General features: G+C 46.8%; 1 protein-coding gene across 1 annotated transcript; it reads left to right on the top strand.

The window, feature by feature from the left end:
• Positions 1–2490: 2490 nt before the first annotated feature.
• On the top strand, positions 2491–17680 carry GCNT2 (glucosaminyl (N-acetyl) transferase 2 (I blood group)). The gene is made up of 4 exons (XM_078855140.1): positions 2491–2587; positions 13659–14976; positions 15608–15700; positions 17247–17680. Exons 2-4 carry the CDS (start codon positions 14007–14009, stop codon positions 17438–17440), a joined length of 1257 nt encoding a protein of 418 aa, XP_078711266.1. The 5' UTR covers positions 2491–2587; positions 13659–14006; the 3' UTR covers positions 17441–17680.
• Positions 17681–20580: the final 2900 nt, after the last annotated feature.

Raw genomic sequence — 20580 nt, 5'->3', positions numbered from 1 at the left:
TTTATAGCCCTCGTCACAAAAAAAAGTATTCTTTAAACAAAATATATCCCAAGTGTGCACCATAAATGCATTCATACTTGCAATGACGAGTATAGCATATCATCCGCCATCATTTATCCACTGCTGTATGAAGACCTCTTTAAGTCGTCGCCATATCGAAGTGCTCTGAGATACTTCGATATGTAAAGCGCTTTATAAAATAGAGGCTATTATTTTTTTTCTCACGTCTTGGTGATCTCATGGCTGCATCTCTCGTCTTCGTACGCATGGCGAACTCATTTCGCACCGTACGTAGCAGCCAACCGTGTGAAAGGAAATTTTCTTGCTGTAGATTGCACACCTGATGATGATTGCTTGTGTTGCAGTCGAAACGTCGTGAGAATTTTCTTGTTTTATATTTTTATTATTTTATTATTTCCCTTCTACGTGACTTTACCGAAAGAACCAATAATATGAATAGTTGCAGTCACGAAAGCTTTAAATCAAAATTTTCCTCACAGTCAATTAGATATCTTGCAGATATTCTCTGACCCGTCTGTTCCTCTTCCTGTCACGAGGTGTAATCCCAAATATGCGTCTCTCCAGGGGCTTTCTTTCTTTTTGCACACTTGCAAGCTGTTTGCTCCGTCCGTTCTTTTTGTCAATGTCAATATTTCACTTGCAGGTAACCGATATAGTTTGTTGATCGTTATTCTTCAGGCACACTGGTACGTCGCTTTTCATTGTTGATTTCAGTTTGCCAAAAACACCCCGACTTCCTCTCTCGCCTGCTTTTTAACACCCTGATCCTGGTCCACATTGAATAACCGCAATACATAATCTGATGGATGTTACAGTGGAGTCCCTCCAGCAGATGTTTGTAATTGTCGAGAGAATCTTGAACTACAAGATTTCTTATTTTCATCATTATTGGCATTTGAGCCCCACTTTGTAGACTGCGTCATTCAATTCTTCAATAATTCCCAATAGTTCACTCTCACTGGTTGTCACACTGTCATGAGCTAATTTTGGATGGTTAACGCCGCCCTTAATGATATAATGGTAAGTGCTGGATTAAGATGGTGTAAACTGTGGATATCATCAGTTGTTGGGACAAAATCAGGTGACTTACACATTTACTACATGTTTGCACGTAAGTGAACTACTTCAACATTCTTCTGTTCAAAATTGGCGATGAAACTGACTCAATCAATTGCAAACCCATTAAGCCTCTGATTGCACATACTGTATATTTCTATTTTTTACGGGAACAAAATAATATTAAATGTAGAGGCAAACAAATCACGTGAGCAAGGTGAAAACTGTTCAATACCTCTGCATAGACACAACGTTATAGGTCAGAGTCTGGAAAAAATTAACCCGTAAAAACAAAGTTTTTCACTATAAATCCTTTATATGCGTGGCGGCTGGAGTCCTCTCGTCCTCTGGCTTGAGATGGCTGCCACCTATGGGTCAGATGATTGTCTGCCACCATTAAGCAATTGGTAATTAAATATTGAATTTTTTTTCCCTAAACAGTGTAAAATTTTGGAAAAAAATTTTCACGAAAATTAATTGTCACGCACAACGAGTCTGTGTGCAAAATGTCAGCTCGATTGGATCACGGGAAGTGGGTTAAAAAACGACCGAAAGATTTGCACGGTTGTAAGCAAGCAAGTACGCAAGCACGCAAGCAAGCAAGCAAGTGAACTTAATGTAAAGGATTTAAAAAGACTATAATGCATATTAAATATCACTGTGCTCCGCACTTTTAGACTACGGTATACAAAATATTGTATTCATTGAAAATTGATGCGAGACAAATACCTAAATAAAACGAAACGGTATTTGGGAATAATAAAAACGATTGATGAAAAATGGAAAAGCTGCACCTAGATTACACGAAAAAAGTAACGAAATTCATTCTAAGTGGCTGTAATTATATTTATAACGCTTAAAAAATGGAGCATTTATAAAAGCCCAAATTTTTCATAAATTTTCTACTTTGAAATACAGTATGCCATTTCTTTATTACATATTACAATTTTGGCAGGTGTTGTTTTCTTCCTTCCTACCTAACAGACACGTTCGTCTGCCGGGTTATAACCGCCAACGTATGACACAATTTAAATCCGAAAATATAAAATTCAACAGCTTCAAAATTTATTTTAGGACTTCTCCATTCGGCGAACACGCAACACAGCGGGCACATTCCCACCGTTATTTATTTACTTATCATCCCTCCCCCCCAAAAGAAGGCAGAGAGAGGCAAAGCAGTAAGGGGGACGCCCCGTGGTAAGTGGGAGCGAATCAGTGGTGAGTACCGATAACAGCAGCCCGTAGAGTGCAGCAATATTTAACCCACTCCTATGCGGACCTTTCGACAATCTCTAGCCGGTTGCTTTTCCAGGGGGAACCCTCCACCCATAAAAGCGTGTAAAAAAAAAGAAAGCCCTCCCCCCACCCCCCCAACTCACATCCACAGCGCACGAACAGCGAACGACCTTCGAACACGTTGACCTCGTGTCGCACAGGTGAGGATGGTTGTTCGCGTCATCACGTCCTCACCACCGCTGCTCTCTCCTGGCTCCTCTGTCTCTCTCAACAGGTGCGTCTTGTGCCTTGTAGCGCTGTACGTGGTGGCGGTGGTGGTGATGTTCGTGCTGTTCGAGCGCGTGTGGCTTTTCGCATGTGCGTGCAGGGAGGTCGTTATGGTTTGTTGGCCCAAGAGTTTTTTTTTTGTGTGTTGAGAGTCTACGATTTGGAATTATAATAATCCGAGTAATGCGCGCACAGCTTGTCGCGTAATCCCATAGCAACCGGTGTTGCTAATATCCATTCATAGCAGATGTTGCCACCGTGGGATATAGCGTACGTGCGTGTGTGTGTTCGTGGTTAGTCGAGGCGGTCAATTTCTACTTTGAAAGAGAAGAGAAACGACTTGAGAAGTGGCAGAGCTTATTGGACAACGCTCTCCGTTTAAATGCTACCCAACGCCTCCTGAAAAAGATGTTGGCAGTAGTGAACAATGCAAATATGCGTTGGCAAGCCACGTATAAAAACATTTAATAAAGCAAAATTTCGATTTAAAGCTTTCGTGACTGCAGGGATTCATCTTCTTGGTTCTTTCTACGTGACTCTACCGAAAGAACCAATAAGATTTAATAAAGCAATTTCAAAAACACAAAGCATCTATCAATACGATTACTAATATACTGTATGTAATTTGGTTTAACACTTAGGCTTTTGCGACCAATATTATCCATATTAGAGGTTTTTTTTGTTAATGACTGGCGAAACTTCATACTCGAATTGTAAATGTTGTGGGTTTACTTACCGGCGTGCTGCTGTACTAGTGACGAATTGACACGTTCTATTGACGTGACAAACCTTACTAATTGGCTGTGTCGGGTGGTGGCGGGTTTAACGACACATTTACATTCACGCGCACTAACTCAAAAAACCTCTATCATGGACTTCATATACTTTACAGCTCTGTTTCAATCCCTGCTGGGGGAGGATTTCTTAGCAAACTGTGTCGACCATAGGGGTTTTAAATTCTTACGCCGAATGCGAAGTTGTTGAGGGGTGGCTACCCACTCACCAACTGCTGTTAGCCAGAGGTGGAAACTGACCTCTGCTGTAATACAGCTTTTTTTTTGGCTTAGATCGCGTAAATATATGAATGTGTCGTTAAACCCGCCACCACCCGACGCAGCCAACTAGTAAGGGTTGTCACGTAAACAGAACTTGGCCAATTCGTCACTAGTACAGCACTAGTGTGTAGTGTAGTGTGTAGTGTAGAGTATAGTGTATAATGTAGTGTATAGTGTAGTATACTAGTACAGAACTAACCGGTGTGTTGGAGAGCCAAGCCACAACATTTACAGTCTGAGTACGACGTTTCGCCAGTAATTACAACTAGCTTCATCAGGGTGGTGGCGGGTTTAACGACACATTTATATATTTACGCTAACCCAAAAAAACCTGTATCACGGATGATATTGGTTGCGAAAGCCTACGTGTTAAACTGAACTCTGCTGGTTTCTCACTCGAGTGCACTTGTCAGCGTTTTAAACGCCGATAATCATTACTGCCCTGCGTAGGGTGAGTGGTATTATATAATTAGACAAGAGTGAATAATTGTAAAATGTTATAATAATTAGCCTCAAATTTAAATAGTAATTTGCGAACACGGCAAATGGAAAATTTTCTGGGCGTACGGCTTGATGTTTTATTTCAAACATTAACTCATTTTTGGCCATTATGCTCCAGATAATTAGTTTGCGGGTTGCATTTAAGATTATCTATAAATGTAAATTGTCCTTTGTTATTAGAAAAGTAAAATTACCGGGACACGTTGATAATATATATTTTTTAAAGAACATTTTGGAGCATCAAATTAAAGCAAATTCAACATTGCCAGCGCATTTACCGAGTCACCATTTCCTGTTAACCGGTAAGACTATAATAAAACAAAACATTTTACAAAAGAACAGAACATTCCATGCAGTTAATTGGCCCTACTGTGCTTTACATACTATCACATTGCTCAAGTGCGTATATGCATTACTGCATTATAGTGTCGTCTTTATTTCCTGCTCAGAGTTTCCTCGGCCAGACCGATGGCTATAACAGATAGGGCATGAGAAAGCAGCTCTTGAATGGCCGCAGTCACTCGTGAAACATCACAACCATTTAAAAAAATATCGCGCTTTCAGCTTCAGTGACACATTATTATCAGCGTGGACATTGTCAGTAAACTCCCGCGTTTCTCGTCGCTAGGGGGACATCCATAGTCACAGAATTCCCTGTGGCTTTGTAATTGTACACAGTGTACAGAGCAGGCTCTAGAGTCTAGAGCATTTAAACAGCAATCCTCTCGGTGCCTCTCTCTCAGCAATTGTGAGAGAGAGAGAGAGGCTTAGAGACGATTGCTCAAGCCAACAGGAAACGGCCGACGGTCAATACATATTTTCCAATTTCGTGGGACATTTATTGACCTGCAAGTATTTTTTTTTTGCTGTTAAGATACAAAGCAACGCTACTTTTACTTTAAATCATTGCTATCTTCATTGAACCTGATGGTTTGCACCTGCACACTACTGTACTTGTGCTGATTCCTCAAGATTGAGTACTTAACATCACCATTTTCAAATGTGGGTAGTCATCCCTTTTTCTACCAAGGCCTCATTACCGCTTATGATGTCTGCGTGATAATCCACGCTGCTAAATGGGTTTCAGTCATCATTTATAAATATTTTTTGAAAACTTGCAAATGCACAATTCTTGTTATGTAATTAATATACAGTTAATGTCCCCCAACATTTCCCCCAATATAAAATGTCCTCCCCTCCCAATATATTGCTATAAAATACATTTCTGTTTATATGATTGTGGTTATGGTTGTAATTTATTAATCCCTAATCTCTGCCATTACATACAATGAAACAAGAAAAGGTAAAAAATAAAAAACAGAGCAATGTAATACAATACACCATTAGACATTATTGTAAAAAATAAAATAAAAAGTCCATCCCATGTGTTGGTGAATTATTTAATATTTTAGGCAGGAAATGGCAGGACATTCCTTTTAAAATTTAGATTTTTTTTTCTGGGGGGGGGGGGGGTCCCCCAATGTTGTTTCCATGGCTACGGCCTTGAGTTAAACCTCAGTTACTTGTCAGCAGATGAACTGGGTTGTAAAGAATTACTGTGCTTGAGGACAATGGACTCTAAATATAAGGGTATTTAATGCTCATTTGCACCTCTTACTTCTAACACGAGCTGCTCCTCACTCGTGACACAAGTTACCGATTACTTTAAGAAACGATGCATCATTCTACGTCTTCGCTCCCATTCTATGCACGCGTTACATCCTAATTTAGAAATATTTCACATCATCGGCGGTCTTGTTTTAACCCGGATCACTCGTCGCCGCTATTACCCTGGATAATTTCAAGAAGTTGACTCTAATAGAACGCACATGTTTTGACTCATTCAAACATAATGAGTTGCACTTGCTCTTACGACATTTCCGGCAGTAGTTTATGAGGAAATTGAAATGCTAATTTGTCCTTACAAAATGTAGACACATTATTAATCTATTTACACTTTTAGGCGGGACATAGAACTCATGTGATTGCATTGTGCCTCTGCGTTCTACTTGCTCTTGATGAGTATGTAGTGGTGATACGCGCTGGGGGTATACGTCGTGTGCCAGCGCGTATGTACGTGTGTGTGTGTGGTGACGCGCGCTGACGGGGAGGAGCAGGCGTCAGCGCGCGGGTGGGGGTAGTGCTGCTGATTGGCTGTGTGCCGGTGACGCGCTGAGAGGGAGTGATCGGGTGGCAGCGCGGTGTGATTGGTCGAGGAGTGGAAACACGCGCTGGGCGGAAACGGATCGTAGAGATAGCGCGTGGTGATTGGGGAACTGAGGAGCGGTGCCGACGTTGAGGTCCGCATCCGCTCCGTCTCCCGGGAGGAAGGGATATATAAGGTGATGCACAGAGGAGTAGGGGGAAGAAGTGGAACCATCTAGGAATGAAGACGAAGGTGCAGAGATAGAGCCCGGAGAGGAGAGTAATGGAGAGTAATGGAGAGTAATGTACAAGGTGTAGCCAGAGAGAGTGTAAGGTCTACACGAGCCGAGTAATGCATACGGTGTAGCCAGAGAGAGTGTAAGGTCTACACGAGCCGAGTAATGCATACGGTGTAGCCAGAGAGAGTGTAAGGTCTACACGAGCCGAGTAATGCATACGGTGTAGCCAGAGAGAGGATAAGGTCTACACGAGATAGGTACTGAAGAGAGTGTAGCGGAGGCGTAAAGTCTACACGAGACGAGGGAAGAGTGTAGCAGAAGCACAGAATCTACGGGAGTCGAGAGAAGTGTGGAGCGGAGAGAAGAGGTCACGAGTTGTACCGTTGTATGGTGACCGTACTGTGAAGAAGAGAGGCCACGCGTTGTATCGTTACAAGTCAAGATTTAATAAAAGAAGTGTGTTCCCGTCAAAGGAGTTTCCTGCCGTCATTTCCAATACTTCATCTCGCGTCAGAAGTGAAACGGGCTTCCAAGTATGGAGACAAGGAAGACCCGTAGGACCCACGGGACTGACCGCGAGGAAAACCTGGACGACTCGGGGCCGCTGGTGGCGGGGGGTGAGGAGGACGACTTGCCCACGCTACAGGATCCGTCGACGGCGCCGGGCGAGCGACCGGGGACCGAGGCCGTGCTTCGTGAGGCGCACTCCCGACTGGCGGAGTTGCTGCTCGCCGCCGCGTCCATCTTGGCGGAGATCAGCTCGTCGGGAGGAGCGGGGACGGTGGGGGACATTTTACAAGGTCGCCCCGCAGATTCCCGCCAAAACGAATGGGGGATTCCCGCCATTGCGCCTGGGCCTACTTTTGGCGGGAACGGCGAGCGCCACGTGGTGGTGGGGTCCCAAGTGCGCGCATCGACGTCATCGGCGCGCGATGGGGTTCGCCATTTTACGTCTGCCGCTGGAGCCGCCATCTTACACACCGACGGAGAGGCGGAGAGGAACCACGAGGCGGATGACTTCATTTTTCAGCAGCGTCTGCCCACGTTGTCAGCCTTCAAGGCGGAAAGCGGAGACTGGGGCCAATTTCAGCGAAGGTTTTTGGCGCATCAAGAGATGTCCGCGTGGTCCGATGCTACGGCGCTGCGGGCGTTGCCTGCCATGCTGGACGACGACGCGCTCGCGGCCTTCAGGTCCGCACGGAAGTCGGACCGTTCCACGCTGAAGGATGCGCTGGGTCTATTGGCCAGGGTCTACGGACCTCCCTCGGCGTGCCGCCATCATTTCTACGCAAGACGGAAAGCGGCCACGGAGACCGCGCTGGCCTATCGCACGGCGTTGCTGGCTCTTGCCGATGCTGCGTTCCCTCGGATGGACGAGGAGGGCCAAGACGCGATGGTTTTGGAGCAGCTGCTTAAGTTGGCGCAGGACCTGGGGGTCCCCATCAACACAGCTGACGAGATTGATATTTCTTCTTTGAGAGTCGCCACGAGTATTCAAGCGCACGAGGCCCTACAACGGAAACAAGGAGTTGGTTGCAACGCTGCCGTCGTCGCAGCTCCGGGTTCGGTGGTCACCGAACCCCAAGTCGTCAGCCCACGAGAGGAGGCGTTCGCCGCGGGACGACCAGGGGACTGGAGGCCGGGGGCTCGGTCGCCTCTGCGATCAGGCCGAAAGTCGGAGCAGCCGAGATCTACTCCGACCCTCGTCACGTGCTATAACTGCGGCCTCCGGGGCCACGTGGCGTCCGGGTGCCGCGCTCCGCGTCAGCGCGCCATGGGGGCTCGGCTGGACGACGACCGAGAGCCCAAGTCATCTCTACAATCCCCGGCAAGTTGCGGCACCTCACACGCTCGGTCTGTATGCTCGACACACATGGGACGCCGCGTCGCGGCGGAGGAGGGCCGGTTAAGGTTCGGGGATTCGGTTCGGCCAGGGGGGTTCGACCGGGACCAGGGAGATATTGAATGGGCGGAATTGGGGCATAGAATTGTGGCTGCTTCGGCGGGTTCGTCTGTTGTTACGGGATCTATTGATGGGGTCGAGATTAGGGTGTTAGTGGACACGGGGGCATCGGCAACTATTATATCGGACCTCATTTATAATATTCTTCCAGTCCAATGTCGTCCGCTGCTCCCGGTGGATGTGCCATTTTACGCCGCTAATGGGGGATCGTTGGGCATTATCGGTCAGATTAGGGCGTCCATTTGCATTGGAGATATCAAATTGTCGGGACCCGTTTTCGTTTCGTCTTCTTTGGCGGTTCCTTGTCTTTTGGGCACTGATTTTTTGGCTAAAATGCCCATTAAAATTCTTATCGATCAACGATGCATTGAACTGCCATCGGGTCGCCGGATTGCATTTTTAACGAGCCCTACTGACATTCGGACGCCGTGCGCTACGATACAAGCGGTGGCGACACAGACCGTGCATGTGCCCCCGGGTTCACAGATGTTAATTCCCCTCCGGCTGCGGAAACCGTGGGTGAGGGAGGCTTCGGAACAAAGTATGCTTTTGGCTCCTTCTTACAAGGCTGTCGGGGGTCTTGATTTATCGGTGGCTCACACTTTGGTGCGGGCTGACAGGGATCCGTTTGTAATGGTTTTGAACGCGGGGTCGCGGCCAGCTGTCATTCAACAGGGCACCGTGCTGGCTCACGCAGCGCGGGTCCCTGTGGATGATGGGTTGGTTGCGCAGGTGGGCTCGAGCCCCACGCAGAACGTTGAGCTAAGGGAGGACCTTGAGTGGGTTTATTCGCTATGCGCCGCCTCGGACGGTTTGTCGGCGGTGCAGTTGGGTGCGCTGCGCGAGTTGCTCATAGAATTTTCTGATGTGTTCAGTAAACATAAGTATGACATTGGGTGCACGGAGTTGTTGCACCACCACATTGAAACGGGCGATGCGGCGCCGGTCAGGCTAAATCCCTTCCGCCTGAGTCCTGCGGAGAAGGAACACGTTCAGTCGGCTGTTAACGAAATGCTAGAAGCCGACATTATTTCGCCCTCCTCCAGCCCGTGGGGAGCGCCTATTGTGCTGGTTGAGAAGCAGGACGGGTCCCTGCGATTCTGCGTTGATTTCCGTCGCCTGAATAAGATCTCTGTGGCTGACGCGTATCCGCTCCCCAGGATGGATGAGTCCCTCGATGCATTGTCTGGTGCGCGATATTTTTCGACTCTTGATTTGTTATCGGGGTTTTGGCAGTTGCCACTCGACGAAGAGTCGAAACCTAAGACAGCATTTCGGACTCCAGGGGGGCTGTTCCAGTTTAACCGGTTACCCATGGGACTTCACTCCTCTCCAGCGACGTTTCAGCGACTTATGGAGTTGGTTTTGTCGGGCTTGCAGTGGGATACATGCTTGATTTATATGGATGATGTCATTGTTTTCAGTAAAACATTTGAAGAACACCTCCAGCGATTGAGAGGGGTGTTCTTGCGCATGCGATCGGCTAAACTAAAATTTAAACCGGCCAAATGTCACCTCCTTCGTAAGTCGGTTAGATACTTGGGTCACATTGTCGATTCTTCGGGGATCTCCACCGATCCCGCGAAGACGGATTGTGTCGGTTCTTGGCCGACACCTACGTCCGTTTCCGACGTGCGTAGTTTCATCGGGTTTGCTTCTTATTACCGGCGGTTCGTTGAGCACTTCGCCACTATTGCAAAACCCTTGCACGCTCTAACGGCGAAGGGAGTGAAGTTCAAATGGGGACCGGAGGAGGAAGCCGCGTTTCGCTCCCTCCGGGACGCCTTGGTGGGTGCCCCACCCTTGTGTTATCCCGATTTTACGAGTCCCTTTTTGCTGGACACGGATGCTAGCAACACGGGCATTGGGGGGGTGCTATCCCAAGTCGTCGGGGGTGTCGAAAGAATTGTCGCCTACGGTAGTAGGGTGTTGTCTCCGGCGGAGCAGCGCTACTGCGTCACCCGTCGCGAGCTGCTTGCCATTGTCTTTTTTGTGCAACAGTTCAGACCATATCTCTATGGTCGTCACTTTACGGTCCGAACGGACCACACGGCGCTACAGTATTCATTGAGGGTCGCCCAACCCTCGGGCCAGTTGTCGCGGTGGTTGGAAGTCCTCCAGGACTGTCAGTTTACGACTACGTACCGTAAGGGGTTGCGACACACAAATGCCGATTGCCTGTCGCGGTTGTTGCCTTGTAATGAATGCGCGTGTTTGTCGGGATCGGCGCGCTGTAAACCGACGCTTGCGGGGGAGATGAGGGCACTGGCTGCGACAGCGGGCGCACTGATCGTGGATGATTCCACTGCCTCTCAGGGTCGGGACTCGCTGCTCTCGTTGTTGCTCAGCGAATGGGGCCGTCTCCAGATGGCGGACAGCTCGCTGCTAGCATTGCGCCGCAAGGTGGGGGGTCCCGAGGGGGACCAGGAGCGCACCGGCTCCTATGTACTTAAGCAGGGCATGTTATTAAGATGGGACAGTTTGTCCCGGCGGAACGCACTCGTGGTGCCTTCCGCTGTAAGGGGGAGGGTTGGTTTGGCGGCCCACGAACGCCTCTTGCATTTGGGAGTTAACAAGACGCTTGCCCTGCTTCAGCGTGACTATTACTGGCCGGGAATGGGAAGTGATGTGGTAAATATTCTGAAGGGTTGCGTTGAGTGCGCCAGACGTAAACCACCGCCCGTGGCAGCTAATCCACCGCTGCAATCTATTCAGGTCTCGCGCACTAACGAGCTCGTTGCACTCGATATTTTGGGGCCCTTTCCAGTCACGCCGAGAGGGAATAAATACTTGTTAGTGGGGGTCGAATACTTTACCCGATGGCCTATGGCGTGGCCTCTCGCTAACCAGTCGGCAGCGGCTGTGACGGACGCCTTCGTCCAGGGCTATGTCCTGGACAAGGGGGCTCCCGAACGCCTGCTCACCGACCAAGGTAAAAAATTTTCGAGTAAATTGTTGCAAGAGGTGTGCGATCTGTTGGGTACCAAGAAGGTGCGTACCTCCCCGTACCACCCGCAGACAGACGGGATGGTGGAGAGACTTCATAAAACTTTGACTTCCATGCTGTGCCAGCAGGTGTGTGAGGCACATGTAGATTGGGACCTGCAGGTCCCGGGGGTCCTTGCCGCGTATAGAATGGCCCCCCATGCAGCTACGGGGTTTTCCCCATTCTATTTGATGTATGGTCGGGAAGCTGACCCGCCAATGGAAACGCAACTTGGCCTGTCCGCTCCACGAAATAATTCTAAATTGGCAGAACATATTAAGTTTAATATTCACAAGCTGACAGAGGCGAGGGAGGCCGCACGGCTTAATTCGCGGGCTCGCCAAATTGCTAATGAACGGTTGCGGGCACGGAAGGTGTCCATGCACGAATGGAAACCAGGTGACAGGGCCTGGCTGCATTGCCCTCAGGCACCCTTGGCTACGTCGCCTAAATTGTTGAGACCGTGGAGGGGACCCGTGGAGGTCGTGCGCGTTGCACGGCCCCAGTGCGTTCAGATAAAGTGGGGAAAGCGCCGTTGGTACGTTCACCCCTCCCGACTGAAACCGTTCTCGCCTACATATGGCCTCCCCTTGTGTCGTGAGGGCCGAGCGTGTGACGTGACCGGCGACCCACAGGGGGAAATGTCTCTGCCTGATCCACACGTATTTTCGCCTGATCTGCTCCCAGGTGTCTCGGAACTGACAGCTGCCGACCACCGGCGGCCGGATCTCCGCGGCGGGGCCGGCCCTTTCAGGCCCGTTCCGCGCCGTCTGGAGCAGCCGGAACCGCCGGACGGTCGTCAGTGTCCCGCCCCATACGACGGACCAGCCAGACGGACTCGCGCCAGGTCGTGCTACTTTGCGTGACCCGCCTCGTGAGGAGTCGGGGCAGTTGGAGCGCCTCGTCACTGCGTGTAGTCGCAGGGACGCTGGGCGCGTTCGTTTTCTGGAATTCGCTTGTATTGTGTTGTTGTTGACTTTTCTTGTGTTCGTTGTCAATTTGTACATAGTTCTTGTTGTTGTTGTTGTTGTTATGTTACGGGGCACACTGGGGGGTTACGGGGTTTTTTTTTGTTGTTTTGGTTGTCGTCTTATCGTTGCGGTTGGTTGTTGTTAGCAGCCGGGCCGGCTGCGAGCTATGTGGGAGGGGGTGATGTAGTGGTGATACGCGCTGGGGGTATACGTCGTGTGCCAGCGCGTATGTGTGTGTGTAGTGACGCGCGCTGACGGGGAGGAGCAGGCGTCAGCGCGCGGGTGGGGGTAGTGCTGCTGATTGGCTGTGTGCCGGTGACGCGCTGAGAGGGAGTGATCGGGTGGCAGCGCGGTGTGATTGGTCGAGGAGTGGAAACACGCGCTGGGCGGAAACGGATCGTAGAGATAGCGCGTGATGATTGGGGAACTGAGGAGCGGTGCCGACGTTGAGGTCCGCATCCGCTCCGTCTCCCGGGAGGAAGGGATATATAAGGTGATGCACAGAGGAGTAGGGGGAAGAAGTGGAACCATCTAGGAATGAAGACGAAGGTGCAGAGATAGAGCCCGGAGAGGAGAGTAATGGAGAGTAATGGAGAGTAATGTACAAGGTGTAGCCAGAGAGAGTGTAAGGTCTACACGAGCCGAGTAATGCATACGGTGTAGCCAGAGAGAGTGTAAGGTCTACACGAGCCGAGTAATGCATACGGTGTAGCCAGAGAGAGTGTAAGGTCTACACGAGCCGAGTAATGCATACGGTGTAGCCAGAGAGAGGATAAGGTCTACACGAGATAGGTACTGAAGAGAGTGTAGCGGAGGCGTAAAGTCTACACGAGACGAGGGAAGAGTGTAGCAGAAGCACAGAATCTACGGGAGTTGAGAGAAGTGTGGAGCGGAGAGAAGAGGTCACGAGTTGTACCGTTGTATGGTGACCGTACTGTGAAGAAGAGAGGCCACGCGTTGTATCGTTACAAGTCAAGATTTAATAAAAGAAGTGTGTTCCCGTCAAAGGAGTTTCCTGCCGTCATTTCCAATACTTTAAGTATCATGACATCCACTTTTAATCGAGTAATAATATATATTTTTCTGAAATAAAACATAAAAAAAGCCAAGGCACTTATCTGAAATATCAAGGAGTAAATGCTGGTTAGCAACATGTTTTTAATGTATGAACCATGGCATGGACTGTATTGTTAATATGCGTTTTACATCTTGTTTTAGGAAATATTAAATAATACCATCCGTTCAAAAGCAAACAAGCAAAAATTATACAGAAGACATTACACGTAAACATGTTTCAATGGAAGCTACCGTCTACCTGGAATTGAGTGTTGTATCTTCTTTGCCATGTTTTAATGTGCATGCAGAAGCCAACAGATGTTCAGTACACTGTGAGTGGAAATTAGAAAGTGTGAAGGGAGATTTACTGCATGCCAAAAGAATTGCCAAACGTCGCCACCTGTATCGAGACAGAATTTTGCACCAAAGCAAGTACTGAAGCCTTCAAGCACAGATAACTTGGCGAATTCAGGTTTGCAATAAATCTCAGTCACACACCACACACTGGCCATGGCATCAGACAATTCCCTGCGTCTGCTGCTGATGTATTGCACGATGGCAAGTCTCGTCATCTTCAGCTGCATCTACATGCAGAGCAAAGGGAACAACATCTCTGAATTTCTGTTCCCAAGCCCCAAAGTGGTCAGATGCCACATTTTCTCAGATGAGATGTGCTTGGCATTGATGGAGGGACAAACCTTCACCGACGACCTAAGGGCCCATTGCCAGGAGATCCAAAGGCCCATCATGGCCATTGAGGAGAATGTCAATTGCAGTGCTTTCATTGAGAAGCAGAGCTACATCACGGAGGCACTGTCCAAAGAAGAACAAGATTTCCCACTGGCGTACATCATCACCGTTCACAAAGAGTTTGAGACCTTCGCCGTTCTATTTCGTAACATTTACATGCCACAGAATATTTACTGCATTCACGTGGATGTGAAGTCCTCTGAGAACTTCAAGGAGTCGATGCAGAGACTGGCAGGCTGCTTCGACAATGTCTTCTTGGCCTCCAGGTCGGAGACGGTCGTTTACGCTGGTTTTTCGCGCTTGAAAGCCGACATCAACTGCATGCAGGACCTGGCGACCAGACCGACTCCCTGGAAATACGTCCTGAACCTGTGCGGTCAGGATTTCCCACTGAGAACAAACCAGGAGATCGTGCGGATCTTAAAGAACAAGTGGAGAGGGAAGAACATCACTCCGGGCATCTTTCAACCCCCTCATATGAAATGGAGGACCCAGTACGTGTACAAGGAGGTCGTAGACAACGATAAGAAACAGATGATTAGGACCAATGTTGCCAAAGGCCCTCCACCACACGGCATAAATCTGTGTTTCGGAACGGCGTACTACGCAGTGACCAGAGAGTTTGTGCAGTATGTGCTCGATGACAAGAAAGCGCAGGACCTGCTGGAGTGGTCTCAGGAGACATTCAGCCCCGATGAGCACTACTTTGTGACACTCAACAGCCTGCCAGGTACCAACACACACAGATTGCATGACATGGTACAACGTTTGTTACCCTTACCCGCACCTCCGATTTAGCGCGGTTGGCTACGTACGGTGCGAAAAAGAAGTTCAACGTACATGCATTCTTACTCTCCACGGGTGTTCCCCGTCTCGGTTAGGGCCAGATCATCGCAGGGGCTTTGAGTGGCTGTAGCCATACATACATAGACACACTGTGCTGTTTCATAATGATTGAAATGCAGGACCGTAGCACTCTTGATACATCCTAGAGGCGATGTGGAACTTGACGCTATCGCATCACTGCAGTGTGTGTATTGCTGCCTAAGTTACGTGCCAGAATTAAATGCACCATAGTTGTGTTCGTTTCAACTGATCTTGCGTCATGATTCGTGTGTTACGTTAAAAGAAAAACGATAAGAAAATAACAAAGGTAAATAATAATAATAATGTTTTGCAATGGGCATGGAGTAGTGTTAACAATGGCAAGGGGGGAAACTCTAACATGACAACCCCAGGCTCCCATAAAACCGAATCTGGCACTGCTTCGATGTCCAAGTATACCACCGTGTCGTGGAGCTAACGGGATCACCAACGATTAGTTAATCTGACTTGGTCGAAACCTTCTTAACCTCTTGCAGATGCACCCGGAGCGAACACGGACCCTAGCTGGAAGGGCAACACCCGTGCTGTCAAGTGGCGGGACGGTGAAAAAACTCACAAAGGGTGCAAAGGTCAGTTGTGGTGACGCCGCGGGGGCCCGGGGGAAGGGGCTCTGTCCATTTGTAATGGATCTGGAACGCTGGCTTGTTGTTGTTGTCGTCGTGGTTTGGATCGGCCAACGCGATACCGAAATATGCATCCTGTTGCTGCAGACACACTGGGCGTGTGCCATATTAAATGAACCACAACACCTTGTTGATCTTGTCAAGGAGCATAAACATCACGTGAGCCTCCGTCATCCTCACAGCAGCGGCTTTTGGCTGGCCATCGAACAAAGACGGTCACCGCATCACACGCTTTCAAATGCGCTTCTGCGGCCGTCTGGAACACTTTTCTGATATTAGGAAGCCATTGGAGCAACGCGATTTTAAATCTCGATTGAAAACTCATTTATTGAGAACTGCTTTTTGCGTTTAGTTTGTTGTCCTCCCCACGCACTTCCGATTAGCACGGTTGGCTATGCACGGTGCAAAAGTTCAACATGGATCTCTAGATAATGTTTATATGAATTGTATCCGAATCGAATTGAGTTCAGATTTACAAAAGCAGTTCAACCTGCTCTTTTTTCCATCATAATATTCATGCTGATCCAATTTAAATTACGGTCCTAGAAGTGCAGGACAAACTGTGATTTGTTTTCCACTTGTGTCTCTCAAATCCGATATCGTCAATTATTTAGCGAACTTGTTGAAGTCTACAACTTTTGTTTGTTCACATTTGCCTCGAGCCGAATAGATTGAATGTGACAGACCTCTCGTGAAACAATTAGAAAACAAATAAAGAAAGGAATTGGAGGGAACACAACGCAACAATGACCGATTACTGTATATCATAGCAAGCAAAGGTGGCAAAAAGGAGTTTGATGATTGGCAAACTCGCAAATGGTCTCCCTTGAGGAGAAAGATGGACCCATAACCCATGACAGAGATAGCAACATACTAGTGGAGGAATTGTATGTGGATCTCTCTGGAAAAAAACATGACGCATCCCAGGAATCAAACCATATTTCAGGTGGCCAGGAGGAAGTTCAAAACGTTACACTTATAGCGGTAAACACAGCCCCTTCACAGATATCAAAAAAGGGACAGCTCCTGGACTGTGGAGATGTATAACTGAGGGAAATATAGCAAGACTCGAAATACTAGTAATTTTAGATATGGGATATGGGTTACCATGATAAAAATGTAATAGTGAATCAAACATCGGCTTCAATCATATAATTGATACATAATTGGCAGGTGTTATGTGCTTTCCATTATCTACATTTATCGAGCTTTCATAACATGTGTAGAACTACTCACATCCAGCGTAAGGTTGGACTTCAAAATGCTAAAACAACCCAAAATTATAATTTATCTCATGTGACTTGGCCATAGCTGATTATTGGGATCAGCATTCCTAAAAAGCTCAGGCGTTAGTTCACTTTTGCACATAAGAGGTTTCGTGAAGACTACCACCAATGAGGTGAGAAATTAAAAGACATTTTCACTCGTAACCAATTCGATTTTCTCGTGTTAATATTCAGTGCCTGTCCGAACACGTGTGCTTTCGTTTCAGGGCATTATGTGCGGGACATATGTGTGTACGGCGAGGGTGACCTGGAGTGGCTGACCAAGAGAAGCGATCTGTTCGCCAACAAATTCGAGATGCAGCGCTACCCGCTAGTGTTGGAGTGCCTGGAGCACTGGCTCCGGCAGAGAACCCTCAACGAGTCGGAGGTCAGAATCCAGCCCAGCTGGAGGATTCCCTAACCCAGGGATGCGTTCCAATTTCACGACGAACCCGCTGCGGCTGTAAATGTGTATCGACTGCAATCGCGTACGCAATTTGGGTCCCAAAGAGAGCGATCCTTGCCTCTTCTTGGTTCTTTCGGTAAAGTCACGTAGAAGGGAAATAATAAAATAATAAAAAATTTACATAATAAAATTATTCTCACGACGTTTCGGCCACAACGCAAGCAGCCGTTGTCTTTCCGACAGACCTGTTCTTCACCTGAGGACGGCTGCTTGCGTTGTGGCCGAAACGTCGTGATAATTATTTTATTATGTTTTATTTTTATTATTTTATTATTTCCCTTCTACGTGACTTTACCGAAAGAACCAAGAAGATGAATCCCTGCAGTCACGAAAGCTTTAAATCGAAATTCGATCCTTGCCTGTTACTCAGAACCAATTCATTCTCCTCGCCCTGACTCACCGTGGACTGGAGCTCATGACAATCCTCAAGATGACCAGCACCAGTCGGTGGCCTTGCACTTCCTCGGTTCGCTTGCGATGGTTTTATGTTGAGTTGTTAATTGTGATGGAATCCGTTAACTTTAAACGTAAAATTTTAAAGGGATTTGCTCCATTTGAATGTAATTTTCTGTCCGTGAGTCGAGACACATGGCACTTTTTGACTGAACGATTTTTTTGCGGTTCCACGTATCCCTCAGCGGTCCACCGAGTGCAAATGTTTCCGAAAGAGTTGCGTTGCTGTGAATTAAAATGACGTATTTTTTCGTGTTTCTCAAAACAAGTGTAAGCACTCATGAAGGAATGATTGCTGCCGTTGACGTTTTTATAAAATATAGATTTTAAAAATAATATATAAATATATAAAAACCTAAATGATTATGTGATCATTAATGTGGTTACTTTTAACGATTACCTAAGAACTCTTTGTCGAATACACATCTGACTTTGTGAAAGTGCCTGATGCATATATATAAAATGTATAAATTTAATTTTTAATATATCTACAGCACAGCGACCCTGACGTGAATCTGATGACAGGATAGTTCTGCGCTACTGTCCTGCGTAGGTGCTCCTGCGTAGATGTCTAACGTCCCGCTTCACGTGTTCGGAGTTCCTTGATGTGGAATTAATTAAGACGTTCCCAGCACACGAGCGAAACATCGGACATTGTTCCGAGCAACATGCTGTGTGTGTCAACCTGAAAACGCATCTGAGAGGATTGGTCTGTGCCATTGCCTGTATCGTAAGATGTGCTCAGTCAACTTGCCATGCACCATTTGTGACAGGACAGACAGCATACACATTTAGCCACATGGCTCGATGAATAGAAAAACAAAATCGACTGAAACTCACTTATGAGATGACGTGCAATTATTTTCATTATTGCTTTATTCTCAAAACACGCAAAGCACTCACTCGTAATATAAATGGTAAAAAACTCAATGCAGGATCCTGCTGAAAGCTTTTGTGGATAAATGAAGCTTTCCTGGATAAATCCAGGGTGATATAGTCGTCATCATGCGAAAGCTCAATAATGAAACGAATAAATAAACGTGCGTGTGTGCGATATCTCTATTGTCAAGAAAATATAAATTATTCGTTACATCTCTGAAAAGGAGTCATGCTTTAATTACAATTGTCTTTAAAACATCTTGTGAAATATGAATGTGTGTAAAAGTGCAACTTACTTATTTGTGAATTAATCTATACGATGTTATTTTTGTAATATGTAAAAGGGCTTACATAACTACGAATGTTATCTTGAACAGTTGCAATATTTAAACTGCCGCATGTAAAAAAAAACATTCTTGCCAAATATGTACTCGTGCGTAAGCTTGAACAGAAACAGAATACCGCACTCCACTGGCCATTATACAAATGTTTATTGCTGATTTGTCTGTTGTAATATTCATGCGAGATTTTTTTCATAATTAAAGTACGTGAAAAAGGGGCTTATATCACTATAAGATCGTGAAAAGTTTCAACGTATAAACCGGCTTGCATAGAATTTCTCGAAACAATGTGAATACAGTTCATCCCGTCGAAGCAAGGCGAATGTTACCTTACAGTAGCAAATCACAAAATGGTACTGGACCGAAACTGGAATGCGTGCTTGAAACTCCCCATATGGTCCATGGCACTGTGTACAACGGTGACTTGTACAGCCCACGATTGGGTGACATGTCTACATTTAAACGAGAACGCAGTGCTGTTACCCGTACGAAGCACGTAAAACCACATTATGGAATTTTAAAAAAATGTGTCTGCAACCGTGGCACGGATATTCATTGAATATCCGCAGGTGATTTTTTGGAGTCACAGAAAAAATTCCTGGTGCGAATGAGAGCGCTCTGTTGATGTGAAAATAAATGTCATATATCCAAGTGCCTCACATCAAATGACCCTCATTATAATGCGAGATTCCACTGATATAAAATAGTACACTGTAAATCATATTTAATTCGTGCAAAAGGAAATTTACATTGAAGGTCAGATTTCACTGGAAATGTTAGGATGTGTACAGAATTGTTACGCTGTTGCAATCGTATCAGATATAGTCTCCTATCTTATTTTAGTAGATTTTATACGTGCAATGTTTTTGTATTGGTTGAACAGGGTCCATAAATGATTGTCGGGAGTTTATGAATGCAATGCAGATGAGCCCTACACTCCTTGATGTTGTTAGTTTGAGTTGTTATTGAGAATTAGTTCCATATATGAGAGTCAACAAAGGTGTGTGTTTTTTCTATCATAGCAATGTGTACCCTTAACCACTTGCAACTGGAATTAATAAAGTGATTTTGCATCACATACCTAGTTTTGCACATAACCACGCATAAGTGAAGAAGCTTGGAGAAATACATGTTCATTGCATGGCATTGAATGTACATTCTTTTGATCACCGAGTTCAAGAGTTGATGCCATGTAAAATTGCGTAAAAGTCGCGTATCTTTCTGGCAATCGTACATTTTCCGATGTTTAATCATGGTCGTGGCCAGAGGTGGGACAAAGTCATTGTTATGCAAGTCACAAGTAAGTCTCAAGTCTTTGCTCTCGAGTCCCGAGTCAAGTCGAGTCAAAGATGAGGCAAGTCCAAGTCGAGTCTGAAGTCATCAAAATCATGACTCGAGTCTGACTCGAGTCCAAGTCGCATG

The sequence above is a fragment of the Lampetra fluviatilis genome, chromosome 4 (genome assembly GCF_964198595.1).
Source record: "Lampetra fluviatilis chromosome 4, kcLamFluv1.1, whole genome shotgun sequence".
Lineage (NCBI taxonomy): Eukaryota > Metazoa > Chordata > Hyperoartia > Petromyzontiformes > Petromyzontidae > Lampetra > Lampetra fluviatilis.
This window is presented reverse-complemented; position numbering and strand designations above follow the sequence as displayed.